This window comes from Adiantum capillus-veneris, chromosome 17 (genome assembly GCF_014529385.1).
Source record: "Adiantum capillus-veneris isolate H3 chromosome 17, ASM1452938v2, whole genome shotgun sequence".
Taxonomy (NCBI): Eukaryota; Viridiplantae; Streptophyta; class Polypodiopsida; order Polypodiales; family Pteridaceae; genus Adiantum; species Adiantum capillus-veneris.
Window position 1 is genome coordinate 19,096,965 of NC_140947.1, and position 26,439 is coordinate 19,123,403.

Here is a 26,439-nt window from a genome sequence, read left to right on the forward strand (position 1 = left end):
TATGGCTGAGTCTGCCCTTGATCTCCGGAGTCATGACAGAAACTCAACACTCTGAACTTTGTGTTGATGTATGCTCATGTGTGTGTGCGTGTGGTGTGTGTTGTGTTTGGGAGCATATGTTTGTACCTAGTTCTACACCCACTATTGGGCACTGGCGACGTTAGTGGGGATGTCGTGGTATTTAGTCAATACTATGCATGATGGAGCTGATGGTTATATTGTCTCGTGGGTGACTACCATGAGTCTATACCTTGCACTTTCCTTCAAGGGTGAATCTGGGTATATCCTGGATTCATCTAGGTATATTTTTTAGTCGTATAGCGGACATGCAGACCTCACATTGTGAAGTTTTTGTCCGAGTTACGACCAGTTGATATTGTGCTTATTCTTTCTATCTTTTGTGGTGCGTATGCCCTATCAACTACCTTTTCTTTTGTGCTAATTTTTCCAATTTAACGCTTCTCTTAGTGCTAGGCTTCATTATGGCTGAGTCTGCCCTTGATCTCCGGAGTCATGACAGAAACTTAGCACGCTGAACTTTGTGTTGATGTATGCTCGTGTGTGTGTGCGTGTGGTGTGTGTTGTGTTTGGGGGCATATGTTTGTACCTAGTTCTACACCCACTATTGGGCACTGACGACGTTAGTGGGGATGTCGTGGTATTTAGTCAATACTATGCATGATGGAGTTGATGGTTATATTGTCTCGTGGGTGACTACCATGAGTCTATACCTTGCACTTTCCTTCAAGGGTGAATCTGGGTATATCCTGGATTCATCTAGGTATATGATTTCCAAGACAAGCTCAAGACGCGGTTTATGCCACCTTAGTACCTCGCACGATTGAAGGACGATTGGCGCTCTCTAAAGCAAAGTGGTATGCCAGTCATGTCTTTTTCTAATCGTGTTTTGCAGCTAGGCACTCAATTACGAAAATCGGATGATGAGCGCAAAGAGGCTTTTCTCTTTGGATTGGACGAGTATATTAAGTACGATGTCGAGGTACTCAATCCAATCGATCTCAACAAGGCGGTAGCGATTGCTCTCGCACAAGAGATGAAGCACAACAAGGGAAAGCCTAAGGAGAACAAAACTTCCACAAGTACCTCGCAGACTTCTCAGAACCCTCCGAACGGTAAGAATGATAACTCTTCTAACCAATCTTCCAATAGTCTCTCATCAAAGAATTCTTCCAATGAATCTAAGGGTAAGGCTAACACAACTGCTAAACCTAAGCTTACTCCAGATGAAAAGGTAGCACAAGGAATTGTAGGAGTATACATCACGTCGAAAGAACAAAGCACTTATTCTGAGGAAGGTCGTTGTTTTCATTGTCACATTAAGGGTCACATAAAAAGAACATGTCCTAAGCTTGAATCGAATGAATCTAAAGAACCCACAACACCCACTATATTTGTCAATGCAATGAATGATAACACGAGTGTGCCCCAAGTTTCTCAGGACCCTCCCATTGATGATTCTCTCATTAAATGTTATGGTAGTACGTTGGGGCACCGTTTTGTCATATTGTTTGACCCAGATAGTATGCATGATGTGATCAGTTCCTCTCTTGTTGAGAGAGCCCGCCGCCTCGAGGTTAGTCCGAGATCTCCTATCGAGGTCTCTAGCTTTCATCCCGGTATGGACGCTCTCATCACAGAGGAATGCCTTGATGTGTTGTTTGCAATTCAACAGACTACCTTCACTAGAAGATTTGTTGTTTCTCCTCTCTCAGGATGTGATATGATTTTGGGCATTCGATGGTTTCGTGATAATGATGCTCTCATGAAATTTGCGGCTAACACTATAACTCTCAATGCCGACAGTGATTCTCCTATTGTCATTCATGGAGAGGACATTGCTCCTTCTCCATCTCTCATTGCTAATATGCAGGACAAGATTGAAAGGATTCGAGATAAGGAGACTCTCTCAGTCTCTTTTTCTCCACAACATGACACATAGGATTTGTATGATTATGAGAAGCATGACGATTTGAAGGATAACGATTTGCATGATGATTTGGATGACAATGACAAGCATCATGATTTGCATGATCAAGATGTGATTTCTCACAAGCATGATGAGTTGCATGAAGATGATGTGATTGTTCACAAGGATGAGGTGTTAGTGGATGCTTTTTCTAGCGAAGCTAACCTCGTTGCAGATTCTATCAATCACGAAGAAGCGATCTTGGCTCTCGAGCCTAGGTCCAAGGAACCCTCACAGGAAGTATTATGTGTTTGCATGATTGATACGCACGCATTGTTCGAGTGTTTCATTCGTGATCGTTTCCTGTATTTTAGTCAGCATCGTTATATGATCCCTTTTACTAGGCATGACATATTGTATGTTGAGCACGTTTCTCTCATGGATGAGCACGAATGTATGCGGATTTTTCATGAAAAACTGAAAAGTATGTATGTCAGGAAGTCACATTCTATGTCTCTTCCTTGGCATGACACAGTTTCGGAACGAGCACATGATAGTATGAGCACCAAGCATGGGCATTTCCATTGTGAGTTGCCACAGTTGATTGATTTCGATCAAACAGAAAAGATTCGACCTCATTGTTTGCATATGTTTGATGAACGGGTTGTCACTCTGTCTCTATGTTCATCTACATTGCATACACAGTTTTTGGAGAAGACAAGATTTTTTTCCTTCACTTTGCATGGAATGGGTATGTTCATGGTTGTGTTAGAGATGGTTTTAGGAATTTTCAGCCATGGAGATTCTTGAAGACGGAAGAAGCACGACTCTAGATGAAGTTGAAGCATCGAAGAAGCCACAGAAGACTTTGTGTCGCTTTCGGCGCGGCCCAAAGAAGCAAGTGTTGCAGACCTTTATGAAGCTCAAGTACCGCACGACCCACACATCAGAGTGGGCCGATGAAGAGTCCCTTCCAAGATTCGGATGCTGTTGGCGATCTACCTCGACGCCATACAGTTTGGTACTAGTACTTCACTTTGAAAAGGAGGGGATGTCATGTGACACATCCCAACCCTAAGTGTCCGTGGACAAGCTACACCCCAACCCTATGTGTCCGTGGACAAGCTACACCGCAGTAGGGTTCAGTCAGTCCAGTCAGTTTAGATTAGCAGTGATCTAGCACTTTTGTGAGTCTATTCGTAGACCGTGGATGCCTAGTCACTGAGTGTAGATGCATATCCTCCTGTTGCACACAACATGATCATCAGTATTCCCTTTAGAATCCATCAGATTCAGTTAGGGGAATTTTCCAGTGCATTTAGCCTATTTTCCTATTTTTGGTTATTTTCACTTATTATTTTTAAGTGACTTTCCAACAAAAGTAGGTAGGGCAATTTTGCTAAGTTAATATATAAGCAAACCCAAGTTAGCACTTTCTGGCAGAAGAGGCACCAGGAGCTTCCTGCTCAACACGCAACTTCTCAGCAGTACCCCCCCTCTGAGCACCCCTAGCGTTTCCAAACCCTAGGCCATCCTCTCACCCTTCCTTGGCGTTTTCTCAGCATGAGCCATCGCCACCAAAGTTCCCCCCTTTCCTGGCGTTTGTTCCCCCTACAAATCAGCCCCAGCCTTGGCGATTTTGCTCACCAACCACATGCCCTACTCAACGTTTTTACTAACGCTAGGCATCTGCTGCAGACCAGTCATTTTCAGCATCATCAACCAGCGTTTTTCAGCCATGCAAAAACGCAATCCCAGCAGTAGCAAAACGCAGAATTCAGCAGTTCAAAACGCAGGTTTTCAGCCTTCAGCAAGTTAGCAGATACATCCCAGATTGGTTGGAGAAGTTCCCCCATCATTGAACCAAGAAAGCGTAGCCAAAACAATCATTTTCAGCCACCGAAACAGTCCCGAAAATCAGCAGTTAGAAGACCACAGATTTCAGCCATCAAGTCGTCGTCGTCATATCCGTCGTCGTCATCGGAATAGTCCAAGTTGCATCAGTCCATTGCATACGCATTGTACACCTTTGTACAATCAAAGTAGACCACTCTCCGCGACGAGAGTGGGGCCTTCAGAGGAGGGTTTCACAACCTCTCGGTGTCGTATCTGTTCTCTCTCCTTCTCTCAGTCTCATTCACTTGCATGCACAATATCCACTCACTTAGCACTCTCCATAAAGACGAAAGGCTCTCTCCTTCCCTAAGAACTAAAAGGAACCTTGAGCAATATAGATTACTAATCTTAAGAAAATACAACATTCATTCCGCTGCACCTTACATGACGTGTCAAGTCACTGAAGAACAGAGCCAACCTTCAGATCACGGCCGAGGGGCCTAAACCCTAAGAAGAACAAGCAACAACAGAAGAAGAAGTCCTACCAACTTATGGGACCCTGTCCGATGGGGCCCAAGTGACATAAAGGCATTAAAATAAAGCAGAACTCTCTCTCTCACACACACACACACACACACACACACACACACACACACACACGTGTGGACTGATGACGTGGCAGTTGTACAGACATCCGTGAAATTTCGCTGACAGTGTTGACGTGGCAGATTTCCGCAAAACGCGCTGATAGTGCTGATGTGGCAGTTGTACGGATTTCCACAAAACGCGTTGGAATATTTTGGCGCTAGCACTTTTTGCCATTTGGACCAGTTGCTTTTGAGTTTGAAGCTTTTCACTGTAACTGCTTTTCAGGCCAAGGGCCTTAAAATATGAGGTTAGGGTTCATTCTCTGGCATGCTTCTTGGAGAAGGTGCAGAGTTTGGAGTACCGGCTTGTACTGTGCTGATGCAATGTAAAGAAGTACCGAAAGGGGTGCCAAGGTTTGGGGCCAATACTGTCTGGGGTGGAGTTCCGCCACTCCGTGTCGCGTGTCGTCTCTCTCTCTCTCTCTCTCTCTCTCTCTCTCAGTTTAGTTGTTATTGAAGTGCTAAAAGTCTATTCAGTCTTTTCTTTTCTATTTGTACGTGGTGCCCGTCTTGTGACATTAACTCTTGCGGATGAAACTCTCGGCCATTGGCCGTTAAATGTTTCACACTCGCCATGCAATGTCTTGGCATTTGTGATTTCATAAAGAGGGTCCCAAAAATTAAATAAAAATCAAGGGAAGGAAACCAATAATTAAAATAAGTTTTTGTCACAGTCTCGTGACAGGAGGACCGGTATGCTTTCAAAAAAGCACACGTCTGAAGCTCTGATACCAATGAAAGAGGACATACCGAACAATCTTTTAGGCACTTCAAAACAAGTGAACTGAAAGAAAGACTTCACACGAGATATAGAGTGGCGTAGTTCCATCCCTAGAGTGCACTGGGGTTAAGGGCTGAAAATGCAAAACGCTAGGGATGCTGAATGGGATCTGCGACTGTGACGAGGTTATAGGCGGATAACTTGTTGCCGATTTCGGCGATGGGCTGAAAACTGCAAAACACTGGCTGATCTAAGGGCTGAATCTGAAAACGCTGGTTGATCTGCTATCTTGGGCTGAAAACTGAAAACGTTGGTAGTGATGGCTGGATCTGCGACGGTACGGCGAGGTTACGGCTGAAAACTGAAAACATTGGTGCTGATGGATTGATTTGGTGCAAAAACGGAAGAGATGCTGAGGTACTGCAGGTACTTGGTGCGGGTACTGACTTATGCTTGAGAAGTGACCTTTACGGTCACTCATATAGGGATATTTAAGCTCGGTTGGGCAATGCAACTAAAAATCCCACGATTTCTAAAAATGTCACCTATTAATGAGTTAATAAACTCACTTATAAGAGGTGCTTCACATGTAGATAAATACCTGGGCTGGGTAATCATGCAACTGTATGGGAACACTTTCCAATGCCTACACCTAGCAGACACTGGGTGTGCTTGTGCGATCAGAGGGTATGCAACTCTTCTAAAGTGCCTAGACATGCATGTCCTGCGTATAGGCTCACAAGGGTGCCAAAACACTTCCTAGGCTGTCCTAAACCCTAGAAATAGGAGTTAACTTGTCCACATGCACATAGGGTTAGATGTGCACGTGACATCGGATGATTTCTTCTTTTGCCACAAGTGGTTCTGAAGTGTGAGAGTCTCCATCCGAGTCGTCAGAAGGAGTTTTTATGTTTGAACTCTTTCTTCATATGCTTTTCTGGTACTTTCGTTTCTTCGACTTCCGTTGGTCTTCCTCATCGGAACTAGGAGGAGGAGGAGGAAATTGGAGTCGTCCTCAAAGTGAACATGTCGGCGGTATTTCCTTTTAGACCCCTTCTTTGCCAAATCCTATACAATTGATTGCTGGCAAGATAGCCGGGAAAAGCGTTGGATTTTTGTCCCTTGCAAGAGCACTTCCTACATTTTAAGATTTTGTTGATCTTCCGCTCCACGGCTTGATCAATTTCCTCTGATGTTGAAAGAGAGTTCTTCTATTAGGTTTCAACTTTGCTTTTACTTTAATTTCCGATTTGAGAGGAGGATTGGCTGTAAACACAAGAAAAAAGGATGCTATCTTCAATGGATTTTACGATTCGTAAAAGCCATTTGCTACCACGGTGAAAATAATTCATACGATTTTACATGAAGTAAGAAGAGCTGATTCAAGTTTCCTCCTTGGGCATGGGGATCTTGAACTCTCAAATGACCAAGGCCTTTGACATGATTCTATATTTCACTACATGGCTGAAAATGTCCTACATGTCTTGTCACATTGCAACACATCAAGCAGCATAATTAATTCAGTGATCACAAGGGAATTTTGTTTATACCACTTTCTCCAGTCTTTACTCGTTGGAATGTTTCTTTGGCAATCGCTATTGCCTCTTCTTTTGATTTTTAATTAATCATGAGGTGAAGACTTATGTTGCATTAAATGGCCTTTTTCTTAGATTTTTGTGTGGCACACAAGGAGAGGTACATGCAGACGAGGATCAAGCGGCTCAATTCATTGCGCGATTTCACGAAGAGTGGGATGGCCACCATCGCCGACCCCGTCAGCACCACAATCACCACATGCATTTTCATCATTTCCATGGTGATCATCGTCGACGTAGCAGCAATAATGACAACTTGGATATCGCTACCACGTTAGATGTCAATGAATTTTTTGACTTTCTTTTACACCCAGATCTTAACCCTCCAATGCAAGTTTCTAAGCAGGTACATTACCGATTTCACATGCTACATTTGTTGATTGTTGTTATGCCTGCAGTAGCCCATGGTTGACGCATTCAAGGCTTTCCATGGAGAATCGTTCGGGAATTCAGAAACACTAATATTAATAGCACACAACCGGCTATACTAAACTTTTTAATCAATCACGTGCTCTGTACTCAGGAAAATTTAACGTGTGCAAAACGTGAACTCAAACAGTTGTGCAATATGTAGAATGAAAGCCAACTCCCCCTTATGTTTGGTTTTTGAGTCTGCCCTGAATCGCTTTAGTCATGAAAGAAATGTAGTACGCTGAACTTTGTGTTGATATATGCTCATGTCCGTTGCTATTTGTGTTGTGTATTATGTTGGGACAATAGATTGATACATAGCTCTTAACACCTGCTACATTGCATTTATTTCTATTGTCAAGTCTTTCATGTTGTCAGGGCTTGAGAAAAAATGCCGAAAGTAATACTCTTTTATTGGTTTAAATTGCAGTTTCGGGGCTTACAATTGTGTACTTGTGCATGGAGACGTGGTGCATGTAACATTAGAATAGGAGTGCTTCTGCATTTGTGGAAGTACAAGCTTACTCTACTTCGTTTAACACCACAACTCATTGCATGCAACTGTTTGAAACATGTGTGTAAATCTGCATGGAATGTACCTAGCTCAGAGACTCTTAGAGTTGCATAGTGGCTGTTTAAAAAATTATGTGTACCCACTCTATGGTGCAACGCTTCTATGCAGGTACCCTATAAGCCAAACAACATTGTGGCTCCATTAGGTAAGCTTTTGCTTGAAAGCATGCATGAGAAAATAGCTCTGTAAAGCATGTAACAACTTAGTTTTTAGGCTTGGTAGAGTTGACAAGCCGGTCGAGATGAGCCTCAATTATGGTGCAGTCCCTCAAAAGTGCATCATGCAGCTCGTCCACAATCCCTAACTTCAAGTCAAAACCTTGGCTGCCATTGCTGAGACAATCATCATTAGCCTCAAAGACTATTTGCCTCAACTTTGTTACCGTGCAACAGACGTGCCCGCTTGCTAGAGTGTAATGCTTATCTCTGGCTCTCTTCCTTGTGCCCCATGATCAATCAGCACCCCACAGCAATCAACATACCTGCCCGCTTGTTGCTAGAGTGTAATGCTTATCTCTGGCTCTCTTCCTTGTGTAAGGACATTCTATGGAGTGTGCTTACACACGAGGGTGATTCACTTGCTGCCTAGCCTCACTCTAGCATATGCAAGAGAGGCAGCCAGAGAGTCTCTGGATAAAGACCCAGCTTAGTTAGACCAGACAGAATAGCTTTGAACTTCAAGAGCGACGTCAGGATTTTGTTTTCCACAGGCAGCATGCTGCTCAGTGGACTCAAGTTGCAAGTGACTTTTGAGTTTAATGAGGTGTACAATGGGGAAAGTATACATTGGTGATCATCCCATGAACTCTGTCATGGGTCTTTGCAATATGGCCTCAAATGTCCTTTGTAGCTAGCTGTCTTTTTGGGTTTGGGTACGGGCGGGGGGGGGGGGGGGGGGGGGCGAGGGGGGGTGTCCCTCAATGATGCTCCGTAGCCTTTGATGTAGATCTCGTCTACAATGTGAAGATCCTTGCATCCTTGGGTGTTGTGAGTGGCCAAGCTGGATGGCTCGATCAAGAAGGATGTCCCAATGGGGGTGTGACTGGGTAACCTATGGTGGGCCATCTTGAGTATTCCCTCTATAAAAAAAAGTGATCTGCCTTTGCATGGATCCTCTATGTGTAAGTCCTTTGCTCCTAAAGGTAGTCTTTGAGAAAAAAAGAAAGAAAGTCTATTAACGTCCACTGGAGGCCGAAGTCGACCCGAGAGAGAAATAAAATGTTATATTAACGTCTTCAAAAGGCCAAAATGACCTATGAGACCAAATTGTTACAAAATTGTGAATCTGATACCATGTCTGGGTACAAAAAGACTAGAACAAAAGTACTACTACTACTAGAATCCATCCTCATCTGCACTTTGGATGTCGAGAGAGTATGGCTTGAATCCTCTACTGTAGTCTCCGTCGATGCTGTGTAGCCCCTCTCCTCACTCGTGGCTGTCTGGATCCCTGTAGCTCTAGTGCTCGGTCGATGAGAGTGCCGGTAGTGGTTGAATGAGTGTGGGTTGAGAGCTCTACAGTGATGGCTGCTCCTCTGGCTGTCTCATATCTAGTGAAAAGAAATCTGTAATCTGTCTGTGGGGTTGTCTCTCTCTAGCTGTCACGTGACACATCCAACCCTGTGTCCGTGGACAAGCTACAGCAGGACAAGGGTTCAGTCAGTCCAATCAGTCTAGATTTAGAAGTGATTTGGCACTTTTGTGAGTCTGCTCGCAGACCGTGCATGTCCAGACACTTAGTGTAGATGCATATCCTCTGGTTGCACACAACATGATTATAAGCATTCCCATCAGAATCCATCAGAATCCTTCAGGGGAATTTTCCAGTGCATTTAACCTATTTTCCCTATTTTTGATATTTTTCACTTATTATTTTTAAGTGACTTTTGTTGGAAAGTAGGTAGGGCAAATTGAGTAAGTTTGTATATAAGCAAACCTAAACTAGCACTAATTGGTAGAAGAGGCAACAGGAGCACCAGAGCTCAACAGGCAACTTCTCAGCAAGAACCTCCCTTGGTGGCATTTTCTCCTCCAAGCAGACTCCCCTAGCCCTAGCATTTTTCATCAAGAAACCCCATCGCCAGAAGACATCAGGCCTTGGCATTTTCAACACTCAGCAGTCCATGGCCATCAAGCTCAGCAAGATTCATCACCAGACCATCCCAATCTGCTAGCGTTTTTCCTCCAAGAAGTATTTGCAGCCCTGGCGTTTTTCAGAAGCCCTAGCGTTTCCAGATTTGCAGCCTCAGCCATGGCGATTTTCAGCAACAAGGATCAGCAGATTTCAGCCTTGACCACCATAAAGACCAGCAGTTTTCAGCCATCAGAGATCAGCACCCATCAGCGTTTTTGGTCCCGGTGAATTTCAGCCAGTAGCGTTTTTGGTACAGCAGCAAATCAGCCGCAGAATTCAGCCATTTGCATTTTTGGACAGCAATACAAAAGCGTCAGTTTTCAGCCCTTAGATCGGTCTCGCCATCCCCGTCGGAGTCATCGATCTAGCCTAGACTTGCATCGGTCACATGCATCCACTTTGTACCGGTTTGTGCAATCAATAGTAGACCACTCTCGCCGACGAGAGTGGGGCCTTCGGAGGAGGGTTTTACATCGTCCTTGGTGTCGTATTCTCTTCTCTCTCTATCTCTCAGTCTCATACACTTGCACGCACAGTGTCCATTCACTTTGTTTATGATCATTGCACTCTCTCATTAAGAACAGAAGGCGCTCCCTTCCATGAGAACAAAAAGGAACCTTGAGCACATTATGGAGCACTCATCTTGAGAAAGAACAACATTCATTCCGCTGCACCTAACACTAGCTCTTTCCAATAAAGTGTTTCTATATCTGTGTAACTCAAGTAGATATAGCCCAAGATATCTCTGATCCTCATAATTCATGACCCTAGAGAAAGGACCGAAACCCTCTCTAAATAAGCAGTGGAAACGGCCCCGAATCTCATAGTACACTGTGCAATGACATATGTAATGTAGCTCTGTCTCTGGCTCTAGCTGGCATAAGCGGCATATCCTGTTGTCTATTGGTATCCCTCTGAATCTACTAGTCTCAATCTCGAGCTGTTGTGAGGATGTGCGCATCTGACCAATGGCACACCGCAAACCATGAGACATATGTGTATCCATGTAGCTGGGTCGAATCACAAACCCATCTCCTGTGAGGTGGAGAAGATGCTCTCTATAGAAAGCCATCTTCGTGCCCAACTCCTGTGGCAGCTCTATCCATGTCCTCCCGGTATCCAGCTGGATCAGGTCCCAACGAACGAGTCTAGTAATCTCCACCCGTGTAAGAGACATCGAGGGTGTCGGAAGATAGTACTGGAAAGGGGGCAGCGTGTCCATGGTGAAGCCATGCATCTGGAACATACCAGCATGAAGTGTCCCCCTGAAGAGCTAACTGTCTACAAGACAAGGGCCAGTCTAGCATATTTGTCTCTAGTAGTATCCCACAAGCTGTGCACAAAGGAGACTGATCTGGTAAGCGCCTCAATCTCCATAGGAGGGGCAGCTAGCTCTGCTCGAATGATAGCCTGGGGTATTTCTGATCAATCGAGAGATCATAGATACCAAGGGCCTCTCCATACATCTCCAACCATCCTGGCCTACAAAAGGTCCCCATATCTGAGGCTACTAAAGTATTAACGAGCCATAACTTTGTCCAAGGTTCCTGGAACTGAACCTGCGAACACATCCTCTCCAAGCCTCCCAAGGCCGCATAAGCTCTAGTCAGTCCAGTCTTTGCTGCTCTCCCCAAAGAAAACCTCGGCCCCAGTGAAGACAACCCCAAGGTAAGTGTATGCATCTATACTCTACAATCTCCTGACCATATGTGAAAGTCAGTGCTGATATCCTGATCCATTGTGGTGTGGTGTTAAACACCATAACCTTGGTTTTACCAAGGTTTACAGACAATCCACTATCCTCTGGTGAGAGAGAGAGAGAGAGAGAGAGAGAGAGAGAGAGAGAGAGAGAGAGAGAGAGAGAGAGAGAGAGAGAGAGAGAGAGAGAGATGAAATGTTATATAAAACATCTTCAAAATGCCAAAGTGACCTATGAGACCAAATTGATACAATCTTGGTGGATCTCATACAATGTCTGGGAACAAAAATAAAATGAAGTAAAGTGGAAAACTAAAATCTTGACTGCTAGATGTGTTCTAAGCAGCTAGCTAGAACTATGTAGGATATGAGTAGGGAGGGGAAAGTAGTGATTGGGGGCTAATATAGCACAATGTGGTGTGCGTGTGGGAATATAATGAGTGAGTTGATACAAAGGCTCAAGGTACAATCCTCAAAAGAGCTAAATCATAGGAGGTCTCACAAATTGCAAGCCATTGAAGAACGAAACCGACTTGTAGATCCTGACCGAGGGGCCTAAACCCTAGAAGAAGCAGAAGGAGCCCAAGAAGAAGAAGCGGAAGAAATTGCCACCAACTTATTGGACCCCGTCCGATGGGGCCCAAGTGACATAAAGGCATTAAAATAAAGCAATCACACAGACACACACACACACACACACACGCGCGCGCGCGCGGGCGTGCACGAGCGAAGAGAAGATGACGTGGTAGTTGTACGGATTCCCGGATTCGCGCTGATAGCCTGTACGGATTTTCGGATTTTACATGCTAACGTGGCAGAGTTGTACGGATTTCCGTGTTTTACGTTGAATGCTAACGTGGCAGAGTTGTACAGATTTCAACTTTTGTGCTGGCAGCTTTTGGGCATCTACTTTTGGGCCAGTTGCTTTTGAGTTTGAAGGCTTTTCATGTAAAATGCTTTTCATAGGCCAAGGGCCTTTATATATGTGCAGAGGGCTCAGTTTTTGACAGGCTTCTGTAACAAACTGCTGACTTGTCAAAGCCTAAAGAATGGAGCCAACTTACAGATGTGGCCCGGGGGCCTAAACTTTCACAAAGTGATGACGTGGCTGCCCGAGAGCAGAAACCCTAACTGCTGAAACCCTAATTCTGAAAACCCTAACCCTAAAACCTGCAAACCCTAATTCTGGAAACCCTAACCCTGAAACCTGCAAACCCTAATTCTGGAAACCCTAATCCTAAAACCTGAAACCCTAATTCTGTTGCTAGAAACCCTAAATTTGTAGAAACTCTAACCCTATCCCTAAAGGTAGCAGGGAAATTTTCGCGTTTTGCGCTGGCTGATGACGTGGCAGACTGTACGGATTTCCGTGATTTACGTTGGCAGCTTTTTGGCTTTGCTTTTTGACCAGAGGCTTTTGAGTTTTAAAGACTTTTTACTGTAACTGCTTTTTGGGCCAAGGGCCTTTAGATATGAGGCTAGGGCTCATTCTCTGGCATGCTTCCTGGAGAAGGTGCCGAGTCTGGAGTACCGGCTTGTACTTTGATGATGCAATATAAAGAAATTCCGAAAGGGGCGCAAAGGTTTGGGGCCAATACTCTCTGGGGTGAAATTCCGCCACTCCGTGTCGCGTGTCGTCTCTCTCTCTCTCTCTCTCTCTCTCTCTCTTTCAGTTCAATTGTTATTGAAGTGCTAAAAGTCTGTTCAATCTGTTCTTTCCTATTGGCACGTGGTGCCCACCTTGTGACAGTGGTATTAGAGCATCAGGCGTGTGCTTTTCTGAAAGCATACCGGTCCTACAAAAGAGAAGACAGAGCTATTGATGGAATTTTATTGGAGAGATTTTCGCCCTCCAACCCTGACTTATTAGCCACTCCCACCCTTACTTCATCGCGCATCGGGCGCGCTCCCGCCTTCACCGCTCATGTCTTACAGGGCATAAGCCATTAAGATAACTTGCAAAAGAAGGATCCCAGATTTGTTTCGAGTCACTGTTTTTCTCAGAAGCAGTGCCATGCAGATGTTGATGTCTATAGCTACCAAGCCGCACACTTCCAAGGACTTGGCAAGCTTTCAAGAAAAATTTTGCCTGAAGTTATATGGTTTCTGACATCTTCCTTCGGAGTGCAACTTCTGGCAGAGTGGGGTATCCTGAAATGCTTGCCATGTAAACCCTAGCAGATCATAACTTGAAATTTCTCGACATCTCTAAGTAGATGTCTCTTCACAAGCAGATGACCTTGGAGATTCGGTGCGATTTCTATCTTGGGACTACCATTGCCGCCAAAGAAACAATGTCTGTCCAAGAGCTGATGGACCATGCTGTGCTAGGCTACGGCCTTACACAGTGAACCTAACTCTAATTTTTGGTGCAGGTTCCAGGATGGAAAGTCGGTAGATTTTTCGAGCTCGACTGATGTCGAGATTGATTTTTTAAGTTTGAAATCTGTTTGAGAACTTGTTTGGTGATCCTGTTTGGAATTTGTTTGAAATGGATAGTATTTGTTTTGAACCTGTCTTGGTGCCAATTTGAATTGTTTGACTCTGGTTTTAATACTGGTTTCAATGATTGGTGATTTTACTCCTAGGTGGAGTAGTGAGAAATTATGTTTGAGAATGCTTGTTCATACTCATGGCCCGGACCCTTGTGGTTATTTGCGGGTGGAGTATTGAATGACTGAAAAGTGTTGTTTTGACCCTTGTGGTTATTTACGGGGGGAGTATTGTTGTTATTACTCATGGTCCGGACCCTTGTGGTCATTTGCGGGGAGAGTGTTGAATGATTGAAAAGTGTTGTTTTTACTCATGGCCCGGACCCTTGTGGTTATTTATGGGGGGAGTATTGTTGTTACTCATGGCCCGGACCTGGATGGTTATGCGGGAGGAGTATTAAGAAGTTTGAGCAGTGGTTACTCTCAGCATCTCCAAACGACCAGGCTGCGGTGTTGGGGGCGTTTGGTTGTAAAAGGCCTCTGTATCTCATGGCCCGGACCTTTTTAGGTTATTTGCGGGACGAGTGATGAGGGAGCTGTTGAATAGCTCATGGCCCAGACCTGGATGGTTATTTGAGGGGGAAGTGTTTATCGGCGACTTTATGTTTCTATGCCTTGTAACATGCATATGTGAGCATTTGTGTTGCATTGTGATGTGCCAACCACTGAATATTCCTAATTGGATGAGATTGCCTGGGTATGTAATTTTTTAGTGCATCAAGACACCCGTGGAAGATCAGTACGGTCTGGGTGTGATGGCTAATTTTACTACGCCGGAATATCAAGGGTTCCGATCTGGACGAAAGGAGAAGCTAACTCCTTGATCAAAAGAGAAGAAAGGAGAAGCTAACTCCTTGATCAAAACAGCCGAAAGGAGAAGCTAACTTCTTGATCAAAAGAGCAGAAAGGAGAACCTAACTCCTTAATAAAAAGAGCAAACTGATTGCCCTCGAAATGTCCCTCGGAATGACCCTCGGAAATTTTTGAGCTAACTTGAGTTGTTTTGAAGATATGCTGTAATCGCGGACGATTACTCTCTTTCAAGAAGGGGAGATGTAACAAACTGCTGACGTGTCAAAGCCTAAAGAATGGAGCCAACTTACAGATGTGGCCCAGGGGCCTAAACTGTCACAAGTGATGACGTGGCTGCCGAGAGCAGAAACCCTAACTACTGAAACCCTAATTTTGGAAACCCTAACCCTAAAACTTGCAAACCCTAATTTTGGAAACCCTAACCCTAAAACTTGCAAACCCTAATTTTGTTGCCAAAAACCCTAAAACTGCAGAAACCCTAACCCTAACCCTAAGGGCAGTAGGGAGATTTCCGCATTTTGCGCTGGCTGATGACGTGGTAGGCTGTACGGATTTTCGTGATTTACGTTGGTAGCTTTTTGGCTTTGCTTTTGGAGCAGAAGCTTTTGAGTTTTAAAGGCTTTTTACTGTAACTGCTTTTCAGGCCAAGGGCCTTTAAATATGATGCTAGGGCTCATTCTCGGGCATGCTTCTTGGAGAAGGTGTAGAGTCTGGAGTACGGCTTGTACTTTGATGATGCAATATAAAGAAATACCGAAAGGGGTGCCAAAGTTTGGGGCCAATACTCTCTGGGGTGGAATTCCGCCACTCCGTGTCACGTGTGCTCTCTCTCTCTTTTTCAGTTAAGTTGTTCTTGAAGTGCTAAAAGTCTGTTTAGTCTGTTCTTTTCTGTTGGCATGTGGTGTCCGCGTCGTGACTTAGGCGTGTGCTTTTTTGAAAGCATACCGATCCTACAAAAGAGTAGATAGAGCAAACCGGCGCTTCCAAAGGCTACTTGAATTTTATTTGAAGAAGCTTCATGCTCCGACTCGGACTTATTAGCCATTCCCACCCTTACTTTATCGCGCATCGGGCACACTTCCGTCTTATTGTGCGTGCAAGTGAATGAGACTGAGAGAAGGAGAGAGAAGAGATACGACACCGAGAGTTTGTAAACCCTCCTCCGAAGGCCCCACTCTCGTCGGCGAGAGTTGTCTACTTTGATTGCACAAAGGTGTACAATGCGTATGCAATGGACTGATGCAACTTGGACTATGCCGATGACGACGACGGTGATGATGACGACGACTTAGGGCTGAAATCTGGGATCTTCTATTTGCTGAATTTCGGGGTTATCTTGGTGGCCGAAAAGGGACCGTTTTACTTCTGTTTTATGGCTGAATTTGACTGTTATTGTCGATGGGTCTTGGCTGAATAAAAATGCTGATGTCAAGGGGGTCAGGCTGCGTTTTTATATGGCTGTTGCAGGCTGAAAACGCTGCAGATCTGCAAGTCAAGGGTTGCGTTTTAATGGGCTGATTACCTGCTGCAAAAACGCTACCAAAGGCTGATGTCTGCTGGCGTTTTTGGCTGATATCGCTAATGCTCTGCTGAGGTTGAAAAACACTGGACTGCAGGCTTTTCCAATGCTAAAAACGCTGAAATTGCTGATGGTGATGGTTTGCAAATGAGGAAACGCCAAGGATGGGAACTTGCCCGGCGAGGATGGGGATCCGAAACGCTGGGGGTGCTGGGGGGTACTGCTGAGAAGTTGCCTGTTGAGCGGGAAGCTCCTGCTGCCTCTTCTGCCAGAAAGTGCTAACTTGGGTTTGCTTATATATTAATTTAGCAAAATTGCCCTACCTACTTTTGTTGGAAAGTCACTTAAAAATAATAAGTGAAAATACCAAAAATAGGGAAAATAGGCTAAATGCACTGGAAAATTCCCCTGATTGAATCTGATGGATTCTGAAGGGAATACTGATGATCATGCTGTGTGCAACCGGAGCATATGCATCTACACTCAGTGACTGGGCATGCACGGTCTACGAATAGACTCACAAAAGTGCCAGATCACTGCTAATCTAAACTGACTGAACTGACTGAACCCTGCTGTGGTGTAGCTTGTCCACGGACACATAGGGTTGGGATGTGTCACGTGACAGCAATTCAAAAAGTTCAAGGAGGTTTGCACTTGAAACTTCGTACTACTCTAAATCACTTTAGATGTTCTAGTCTCAGCGAACTTGTCGATCATGCGGAAATTTGGGAGCTAGAGCATATTTGTGGTAACAACCTTCCACATAAAGATAAAAAGAGGCTTGCAAATTGAAAAGGGAGTTCATTCTTTAAAGAAGGACAAAAATAAGACAATACGAAGAAGCTTTTCAGTTTTTTTTTTTCCGAGAAAAAGATCCTTCTATTAGTTAATGAAACTGCCCATAGGGTTACAACCACCTCTACAAGAGAGGGCTACAACAATCATTAGGGGGAGACTCTCCCAATGAAAAAACAACATTTGTACAATGAGGCTAAACCAAGAGATAGGAGGAGGGAAGAGCCACACACATGGCCGGTAGTGTCATCTGAGCACACCCTGGACCATGGTGAAAAAAGGCCGAGGGTGCCAGGGTCGAAGGAAAGCCTCTCTGCGCTCCCGCATGCGGTCGAAGCTGCCCTGGAGTCTCTCAAACTGTCCTCTGAGAGCATGGATCAGCTCTAGCCAAAGATCCCGAACAGTCTCTACTGGTGGTATAGGGCGAGCCTCGAAGATGCGGAAGCAGCGGGCCCGCCAGATGAAGCAGAGTGTTGGGCCGCAAATGAGCTCCCAACACTCTCTCTCACTGCACCACTCTTGTGGGGTAAGCTCTGTAGTAGCAGGCTGGAGTGTAGGTTGACCCCCCTGCATCACTATCATCCTGCTGGTGGAGGATAGCTCAAACTGAAGTGCTAGGCCCGTGAGAGTGGACTAAGCAGTTGCCCCCCAAGTGTACCGCCGAGCTGTGGAAAGAGCTGGCATGAGCCGAAGAACACGAAGCCAAACCTGCTGTGCCAAAGGACAATCCCAAAGACAGTGACGTTGACTCTCCATAAGATGGTCACAAGCTGCGTATGCTACCGAGAGATGGCTATGTACAAGCCAGCTCCCAACTGCTATAGCTCGATGTGCAACCAGCCACTGGAACAAAGTGACTCGTCTCGGCTGTCTGGAGTCCCACAACCTCTCCCAAAAAGCTGACAAGAACTCAGCTGTGAGACCCTCCTCTCGCCAATGAGGTGTTGCAGAGCAGGACGAGCCTCTCTCTGTGCTGCCAGTATGTGACGACCCAGTTGAACAGTGTACTGAAAGAAAGGGACACCTGGATGATCTGCTGAGGAGAAAGGGTCCCTCCATAACCACTCTCCAGGATCCCAATGCACTCGTGCCAGTGGACAACTCTCCCAAGCTCATAGTCTCCAGTGCCGAGTCTCTAGAGCTGCTGGGTTGGGATTTATGACAGATCCTCCCACAGATGCCTACAACGCGGATCCTCTGAAAACAACACTTTTGCCACATGTGGGGCCTCTACTGAAACTCCGTGTAAATGACCCTCACCTTGTAGCTCGAAAAACAAGGAGGCTATAGTCTCTGAGCAAGCCCGAACTGCGATGAGAACCTCCAGTTGCGTGAAGGCCCCCATTCATCTGGGCGCTGCTGACTCGAGAGGTGCGAGCCACTCAGCAGGTACTGTCTCTGAGATGTCTTGACACATGCTCTGCACCCCTCTCATGCCTTGTAGTTGGATGCCGTGAAGCTCCTCTGACAAGCCTAAGAACTGTAGCTAGTCACCTAAAGTGCGTGCTGGACCCTCTCATATGGGACCCTAGGAAACATGAGGCCTACTACCAACCAAAGTGGCCTCTTTGAGTGCTAACCATGGGGTTCCAAACTAGGGGCTATCTCAGGTGCTCCTCCGTGCAAGTAGGCTGTCGTTGCTCTAGGCCTCTCCGTAGCTGCTCCCAGGATCGGAGCAGACTGACACTGAATCGGTCCTCCAGTCTCCTGCTCAAGCCAACTCTGTGCATCTCTTTGAAGATCCATCTGGTCGAAGGTCGCCAGGGGCCTCCAGCCTAAGGCACTCTATGTCACAAAGTGATGACGTGGCTACCGACAGCAGAAACCCTAATTTTTGCCAAAAACCCTAATTTTTTGCAAACCCTAATTTTTGCCAGAAAGCCTAATTTTCAAAAACCCTAATTTTTGGAAACCCTAACCCTAACTACCGGCTAAAACCCTAATTTGGCGGCAAATGCCACGTGGCAGCAATGTATGGATTTCCGGAATTTGCGGGCTTGCTTTTTCTCTTCCTAGCGACGCAAATTGGGCATGCTTTTTGGGCTACGCTTTGGGGGGATTTGATTTGATTTGATTTGGTATTAACGTCCGTGGGGGGGGGGCAGAAATGACCCATGGGACCTCAAAGTGATACATAGTCTCCCCTCACGGGGGTGTATGGTGTGGTGTGTGTTATTCTCTTTTTGTGTTCCTATGAGTGTCTTTTGATGCTCAAGTATGCGGGTGAGGTATGTTCCGAGAGCTGTAGGGGAGGGGTCTGTCTTGGATAATAGGTCCGCAAAGGTAGAGCAACCGCTTAGAAGTGGTTGAAAATTAGCCCGGATGTGAGCGTATTCTGGGCATTCCAATGTCACATGTGCTTCATCTTCGGGAGCTTGCATTGTACATGATGTGCATATCCGTTTAGAAGCATCAATTTTCAGCCAGCCCTCTGTTTCTATTTTGAGCATATGTGACCTTGTGCGCATCAAAGAGATGGCTCTTCGTGCCATGTGGGGGATGGGTGTTCGTATGTGGGCCTGGGCTTCCATTGGGTTTGTGCTATAGCCTTCCCAATACTTTGTGTTGACATGCTTGCAATAGTATTCAAATTTCGAGCGGTGTTGCGTTGTCTTCCACTTGGTGTGGAGGCTATTTAGTAATGCAATTTCAAAATTCAGCATATGTTGTCCCTCCTTGCCCTCCTCAATAAGCATGTCCACATATGCCTCTACATTCCATTTAGCGAACCATTTCTTAATGTCCTGTATGAGGCTCGATGACAAAGATTTGCTTTTTTTTGTCTTTTGCGGCGCACATCCCGTTTCCCATGCAATGCGGGGGATTCGAGTAGTAGGCATCGCTTTGACCTTCATGATATACGTGTACATTTTTTGCAATGCTTTCATTTCTAGTGGTCTCTTGCCTGTCTCCAAGAGTAGCACGGAGTATGGTGTCGTCTCTTTGACCCCCATGTGTCGACATAGAAACTTTTTCTGAATTTTTTCAATTTCATTCCATGTGTGGGCTGAAATGCTTGCTCCCCAGATTTCCACTCCGTAGAGGATGGCTTGCACTACGCATGTCTCAAAAATGGTCGCTTTTATCTCCCATCTTTTTATGCTTCTTTGTGTGCACATGTTTTCAAATTGATAGTACTTGGCATGGCCGATGTCAATTCTATTATGTGCGCATTGTCCCCAAGCATAGGTTGCACGGGATGTCAATCCCCAAGTACTTGAAACTGTCAACTTTCTCAATTTGTTTCCCTTGATACATGAGGGGGGCGTGGATATCCATCTTACGAGTCTTTACAATCATGAACTTTGTTTTGTCTACATTGATTGATAGACCCACATTTTCACAAAAAGCATGTAACGCATCGACCAATTTCTGTAGAGCTGTAATGTCATGGGCGAAAAGAGCCACATCGTCTGCATAGATGAGCATGAGAAGTGTAAGCATCCCGATGGCTGGTTCATCCCCTTCTAGTTGAGGGAGGAAGCTTTCTATTTGATCAATGCATAATCCAAAAAGAGTAGGGGAGAGAGGGCATCCTTGTTTGACCCCCATGTTGCTCGAGAAAGCTTTGGACAGCCCTTCGTGCGTTTTTAGTTGACATATGACTCTGTCATAGAGACGTGCTACCGCACTCCTGAGATGCATCGGTATTTTATGCATTCCATCCTTTTCCATATACCCATTCTCGGTACCGTGTCAAAGGCTTTGGTGAAATCTACAAAGCAACAGTATAATGTTTTTCCCTTTAGCCGACTCTCTTCCATTAATACCCTGAGTGAAACAAGGTGATCAATGGTGCTATGTTTTGGTCGAAAACCTGCTTGTTCTTTTGCTCGTTTTTCATTTGTCTCTGTCCATGTGCTTATGCTTTGTTCTAAGATGCTTCCCAAAAGCTTTGCCATGCAAGATCCTACCATAATGGTACGGTAGTTGGTAGGCTGATTTACATCCTCTTTTTTGTAAAGTGCTTTGATCCAGTTCTTTTGCCAATCCTCGGGTAGCCCTTGAACAATGGCTTGGTTTAGCATTCTATGTATCCACTCTCTGGCTCTCATACCTGACTATTTAAGCATTTCTGAGTTCAAGTGTAGTATGTCCGGAGCTTTCCCATTTGCAAGTTTCTGTATGCCTTTTTTAACCGTTTCGGAATCAAAGTGGTCTTGGGCATGGAGATCGGTTTGCATGTGTGGCATTTCTTCCGCATTATTATGCACATATAGTTGTTCCACATACATGTACATGTCATCTGAGCTTATGTCCCCCATAATGTCATGTCTCCGTCCTTTTATTTTCAGCCATTCCTTTTTGGGATTTTTCTTGAAGTTGGCTACGGCTTGTGTCTACGTGCGTAGCTCATAGTTTCTTCTTTTCCGCCTCTTGAGATTTGTGTAGTCTTTTGATAGAGTTTCCCATTCCGTGTTCGTCGTTGACAGTGCCCGCAATTGTTTTTTTACATACTTGCACTCTTCATCAAACCAGGGTAGTTTTCGTACGACGTACGGAACGTCTCGTTCCGTACTGCAGGTCACGTACCGTCTCGTACGTTTTGTACGTTTTTTTTTTTTCTTTTTTTTCTTTTTTTGGGGGCAAAATTCACAATTGTGAATGGATTACATTGAGCAGCCCAACTCTCCCTCTCTCATGCTCTAGCCTCTTCCTATTTAAGCAATGCCTCTCCATCTTGTTCTCCAACACTTCCAAGCTCTCAATGCTCATTGCTCTCAAGCTCTCAATGCTCTCAATGCTCATTGCTCTCAATGCTCTCACTGCTCAATGCTCCCATGTTCTAGCTCTCAAGTGACAAGCTCTAGAGACTAGAGTCTTGCCTCTCCATCTTCTCTCCATTGGGTCTCTCCCTCTCAAGCTCCCATTGAAGATCTCATAATGTCAAGTTTCTTTAAGTGTAAAGTTTAAACCCAAGGGCCTGAGCCTTAGACGTAAGAATTCTTTGTTTTTTTATTTTGAACGTACGTAACGTCATCGTACATCTTAATATTTTTTAGTTCGTTTAGTACCGCACATCATCGTACGTGTACAAAACGTACGGGACCGTACGAGACCACTATGCATCAAACCATGGGTTATGCGGTAGCCCTTTAACATGATTTCCTCGCCGATGCGTTTTTCCCATTGTTTGTTCCACGGCGTCACATAGAGCTTGTTTGAAAATTGGCCATGTTTGTTCAATGTGTGATGGCATGGGTACATGAGCAAGGGAATACCTGGTTTATTTTACTCTCTTGAGAGAGAGAGAGATTGCTTTTTAACTGGAAGCTTTTGGGGCTCTGCTTTTGGGCATCCCTTGTAATCTTTATATACGCAGTGAGGGCCTCACTTCTCAGAGCATCTGGACGTAGAGTCTGAGAGTGAAACCCTAACCGCTCTTTGTACTTTGACATTGAGTTTAATACATAAAGAAATACCGAAAGGGGCGCCAGTTTTTGGGGCCAATATCTCTAGGCACGGAACTCCGTCGCGCCAGTGCAAATCTATTGTGATTTGTGAATTGTTTTGAAGTGGTTATTTGGTGTTGTGGTGATTGATTCTTGACTTGGAGTGTCTGAGGCTGTTACACTCTAGCACTAAGCCACTGAAGCAAGAACTCCTTCCAGGGCTCCTCTCCTGGAAGGAGTCCTTTGACGAGAAAATTCCCTAGAAGGGCTCTGCTCTGCTGTGCTAGGTCTATGATCCCAAACCCTCCCTGAGAACAAGGAAGAATGATGACCTGCCATGCCACTTTGGCCCGGGCTATCTGAGTGTCACGCCCTGACTAAAGGAAGTTCCTGATCAGCCTCTCTATCTGACTGATGCAAGAGCTCGAAAAGATCCAACAAGAAGTGATGTACCACATAGTAGCCAACAGCACCTAGTTGGCCACTACAACTCTGCCTGCAAGAGAAAGTCGCGCGGAGCTCCAATGCAATAACTTCCTCTTAATGGACAAGAGGAGGGGAGCAATCTGCTGCTCGGGAGACAAGTCCAAGCCAACAACCTGATAGCCCAAGTATCGAACTGCATTCCCTTGGGGGGGAATCCACTTGAAACCTGCACCTGGCATCCAATCCGGCGTAGGACCACTACCAACTGAGAAAGCCACTGTCTTTCTGTAGTTGATCAGTGCGCCTGATGCACAACAAAAGGTCTCAAGAGCCTGCTCACACCTATGAAGGTTGGCCTCCCGGCCATCCAAGTACAAGGCTGAGTCGTTTGCAAACTTAGCATCCACTAGCTCATCTCCCCGAATAGGGAGCGCTAAGCCACGTAAACCAACCTGCTGCGAAACTGGAAACCTGCTCATCGCCTCAACATAGAACAAGAAGAGGAAGGGGGCAAGAGGGCAGCCCTGTCTGACTGATCATGAGAGCATGAAACGATCACCTCTACCTCCTGACAAAAGTACCTGATTGTGTGCCCGTCTGTACAGAGCTGACACACCTCTGATCCAAGCATTTGAGAAGCCCATCCTGCGCAGAGTACCCTCCAAAAAGTCCCAGTCGACTTCATCGTAGGCCTTCTCAAAATCGAGAAGAAGTATCACCTGATCCTCACCACAGAGCCGCGCGAGGGCAGAATCCTCTCAAAAAGTAAAGATGTTGTCAAGGATACTACGCTCGTTGACAAAACCTGTCTGTGTCCCATGTATGATGCTCTCTCTAGAAGTGGCTGAATCCTCAAACTCAGAGCCCTGGCAAGAATTTTGTATAATGAGTTGAAAATGGTGATGGGTCGCCACTATTGAATCTCATCCAAGGAGCCACCCTCCTTGGGAATGAGGTAAAGTAGGCCCTCACTCATGCTGTCAAGCATCTTTCCTGTGTGTAGGATGTACTGAAAAGCGCTGCAGAGATCTGAGCCAAGCAAGTTTTAGTACTCCAAGAAAAAACTGGAAGCCAAACCATCCTAACTTGGATAGCTACCACGGGGAACTGCTCTAAGAGCCGCGTGTAGCTCCTCTAGCTGAAGAGGCAGCTCAAGCTGCTGGCGCATCTCCTCAGGCACAAGACAAGGCATCTTTGCCCACACCTGCTCTTTTGCATGCATCCTGACGCTCTGACTGAGGCTCTGCAGACAATAGATCACTTTAAAAGTCAGTAGCAACTGCATGCATGTCCTCTGGCTCTGAAGCAACTGACCCGTTGGGCCTCCTCAACTCACTGACCTTGGCATGGGTATGCCGGGGTCCCACTGCCTCAAAGAAAGCGCCTGTCACTCTGTCACGCACCTGGGTCCACTGAGATGCCTGTTGATGGAAAGCAAACTCATGGCGCTTCTCCTCTGTGCCGAGAAGCTCCTGGCGAGCCTGCTGCAATCGCTCCTCCAACCAAGGACTGTCTGGATGCTGCTTCTGCATCCTCTGCAAGGAAGCAAGGCTCCATTGGAGACGCTCCTCTTCCTCTCTCGCTTGAGCCAGGCGAGGGGAGGACTCTTGAAGAAAGAGTCGACTAAGTTGAGCAAGTCCTGAGGCCACTCTTTCAACAGGAAAGTCCTGCATGTCTAAGCTCTCTATCCAAAGAGCCACAACTCACTCTCTGAGCGCAGAGCCCAGCAAAATCCTCTCAGGGATGCAAAGCATCGTGCTCCCCCCCCTCTGTCTATGTGCCACTTTGAGGATCACTGGTGCATGGTCCGAAAAGGAAGTCCCAGCCAGAATGCCAACTGTCCCACCCAAGTCACAGGAGTGGTCACTAGTGTAGAAGCGATCTATCTAAGATAGAGTCACTCCTCCCACTGCGGTTCAAACGAGAGAAGGCCAGGCTGTTTGGGGGCCTCACAAAGCTAGAATGCTGCGACACATCTGAAACCCGCAAAGTCATACAAAACCGCTCCCAAGCTGCCAACTCAACTCCATGCACAGTAGTATGGCTACCTCCAATCCTGTCATAGGGGTCCTCCAACATGTTGAAGTCACCCTCAATGCCATTGCTCTGCTTGCGGCAGAGACTGAACAACTGAGATCAAAACTCTGCACGTGCACTCGCCACATTGGACTGCAAAGAGTGTCTGGCCCAAGCCCAAGTAGAACGAGCCGTGCGCAAAGCAACCTCCGTTGCATAGGAGTCCTCATGTATGTGTACATAACATGGCGGACTCTGCGTGCCAGCAAAGAAGTGAACCACAATGTGTCTACATCTGCTGCGTCTGGAGGTGTCACAGAGAACTTGGCCAACGGCCACAGAGTCTGAAGCAAGTCTGTAACCCCTAGGTCTCCCATGTGATGAGAGAACTCTAGGGCCTGTGTCTGCAGCCACTCCAACATTGAGTCTAGAGACCACTCAGCCTGGTCCCTGCCGCATAGGGGAAAAGAGAAGCCAACTGCTGAGTCCAAGGCCTCAATCTCCCTAGCTGCAAGGAACAGAACATGAACTCTGAAGCAGGCTGCCTCGAGGTCTGGTGAAGGGTCGCCACGAGAAATCGTGTAAAGTTGTAGGCAAAGAAATCCCAACGACGACGAATATCGAAGCTCGTCAGACCACGAGGGACTGCTGCAAAGGGGGACATCTGCACTAGAAGAAAGGGTCGCAAGAAAGGTTGTCCCTCTCTCGCCAAACGACTCGTGGCAAAAGCGCTGCCAAGAGATCTCCTAGTAGTCGAGGAAGGAGCTGAGGAAGGCCCTGCCCCCTGGGACGGCTGCGGGGCTTGAGCGGGAGGAGATGAGGGAGCAGGGGGCGGGAGGGAGAAGGGGGACGAGGGGGAGCGGCAGAGGGAGGAGGGCGAGATGGAAAGGTAGGGGGGGGGGGGGGGGGGGGGGGGGGGTTGTGGAGGGTGAGGCTGGAGTAGGGACCTCGTCTTGCTGAAGAGGGTCGAATCGGTACCCCGTGGGAACCCACTGCTGCTGGGCAGGAGCCTGGGACCCACTCTGAGTGGGCTGGCGCAGTGGCCCTTGCCGACGTCTACCACGAACCTGCTACCATCCCTCCTGCGCTTGAGCCCCAGGCTCGGAGGGTGGCACTGCTTGCATACTCTGTGACTCTGTCTGTTGTTGCTAGCCACCCCTTGAGGGCTGGGGCTGGGCCTATGGTGTAGGTCGGGGTCTCCTCTGTGGACAGGCCTTCGCAAGATGGCACATCTGCCGACAAATGAAACACTGATTCGGGAGGCCTGAATACTCCACGCTCTATCGAAACCACCCCTTAATCACCCGAGGAAGTAGGATGACCTTCAGGAGAGTGTGGGTGTCCCTAACCAGAACACTTATTGAGGGGATGCCGGCCGCTTTGGCAGCTACCGAGGCTGTTGTGCGAGGTGTCTCCAGGACAATCCCAATCGCTGAGCCTATC

General features: G+C 46.3%; 1 protein-coding gene across 3 annotated transcripts in view; it reads left to right on the forward strand.

Moving 5' to 3' along the window:
• LOC147436883 (phosphoinositide phospholipase C 6-like) overlaps positions 1–26,439 on the forward strand; it is a 122,544-nt gene that overhangs the window by 32,007 nt on the left and 64,098 nt on the right. For all 3 annotated transcript variants that reach the window (XM_086486274.1, XM_086486272.1, XM_086486271.1), the window contains one exon: positions 6,802–7,072. In XM_086486274.1, the coding sequence (XP_086342400.1) occupies positions 6,926–7,072 (147 nt within the window). In that variant the 5' untranslated portion in view covers positions 6,802–6,925. The remainder of the gene's footprint in view (positions 1–6,801; positions 7,073–26,439) is intronic.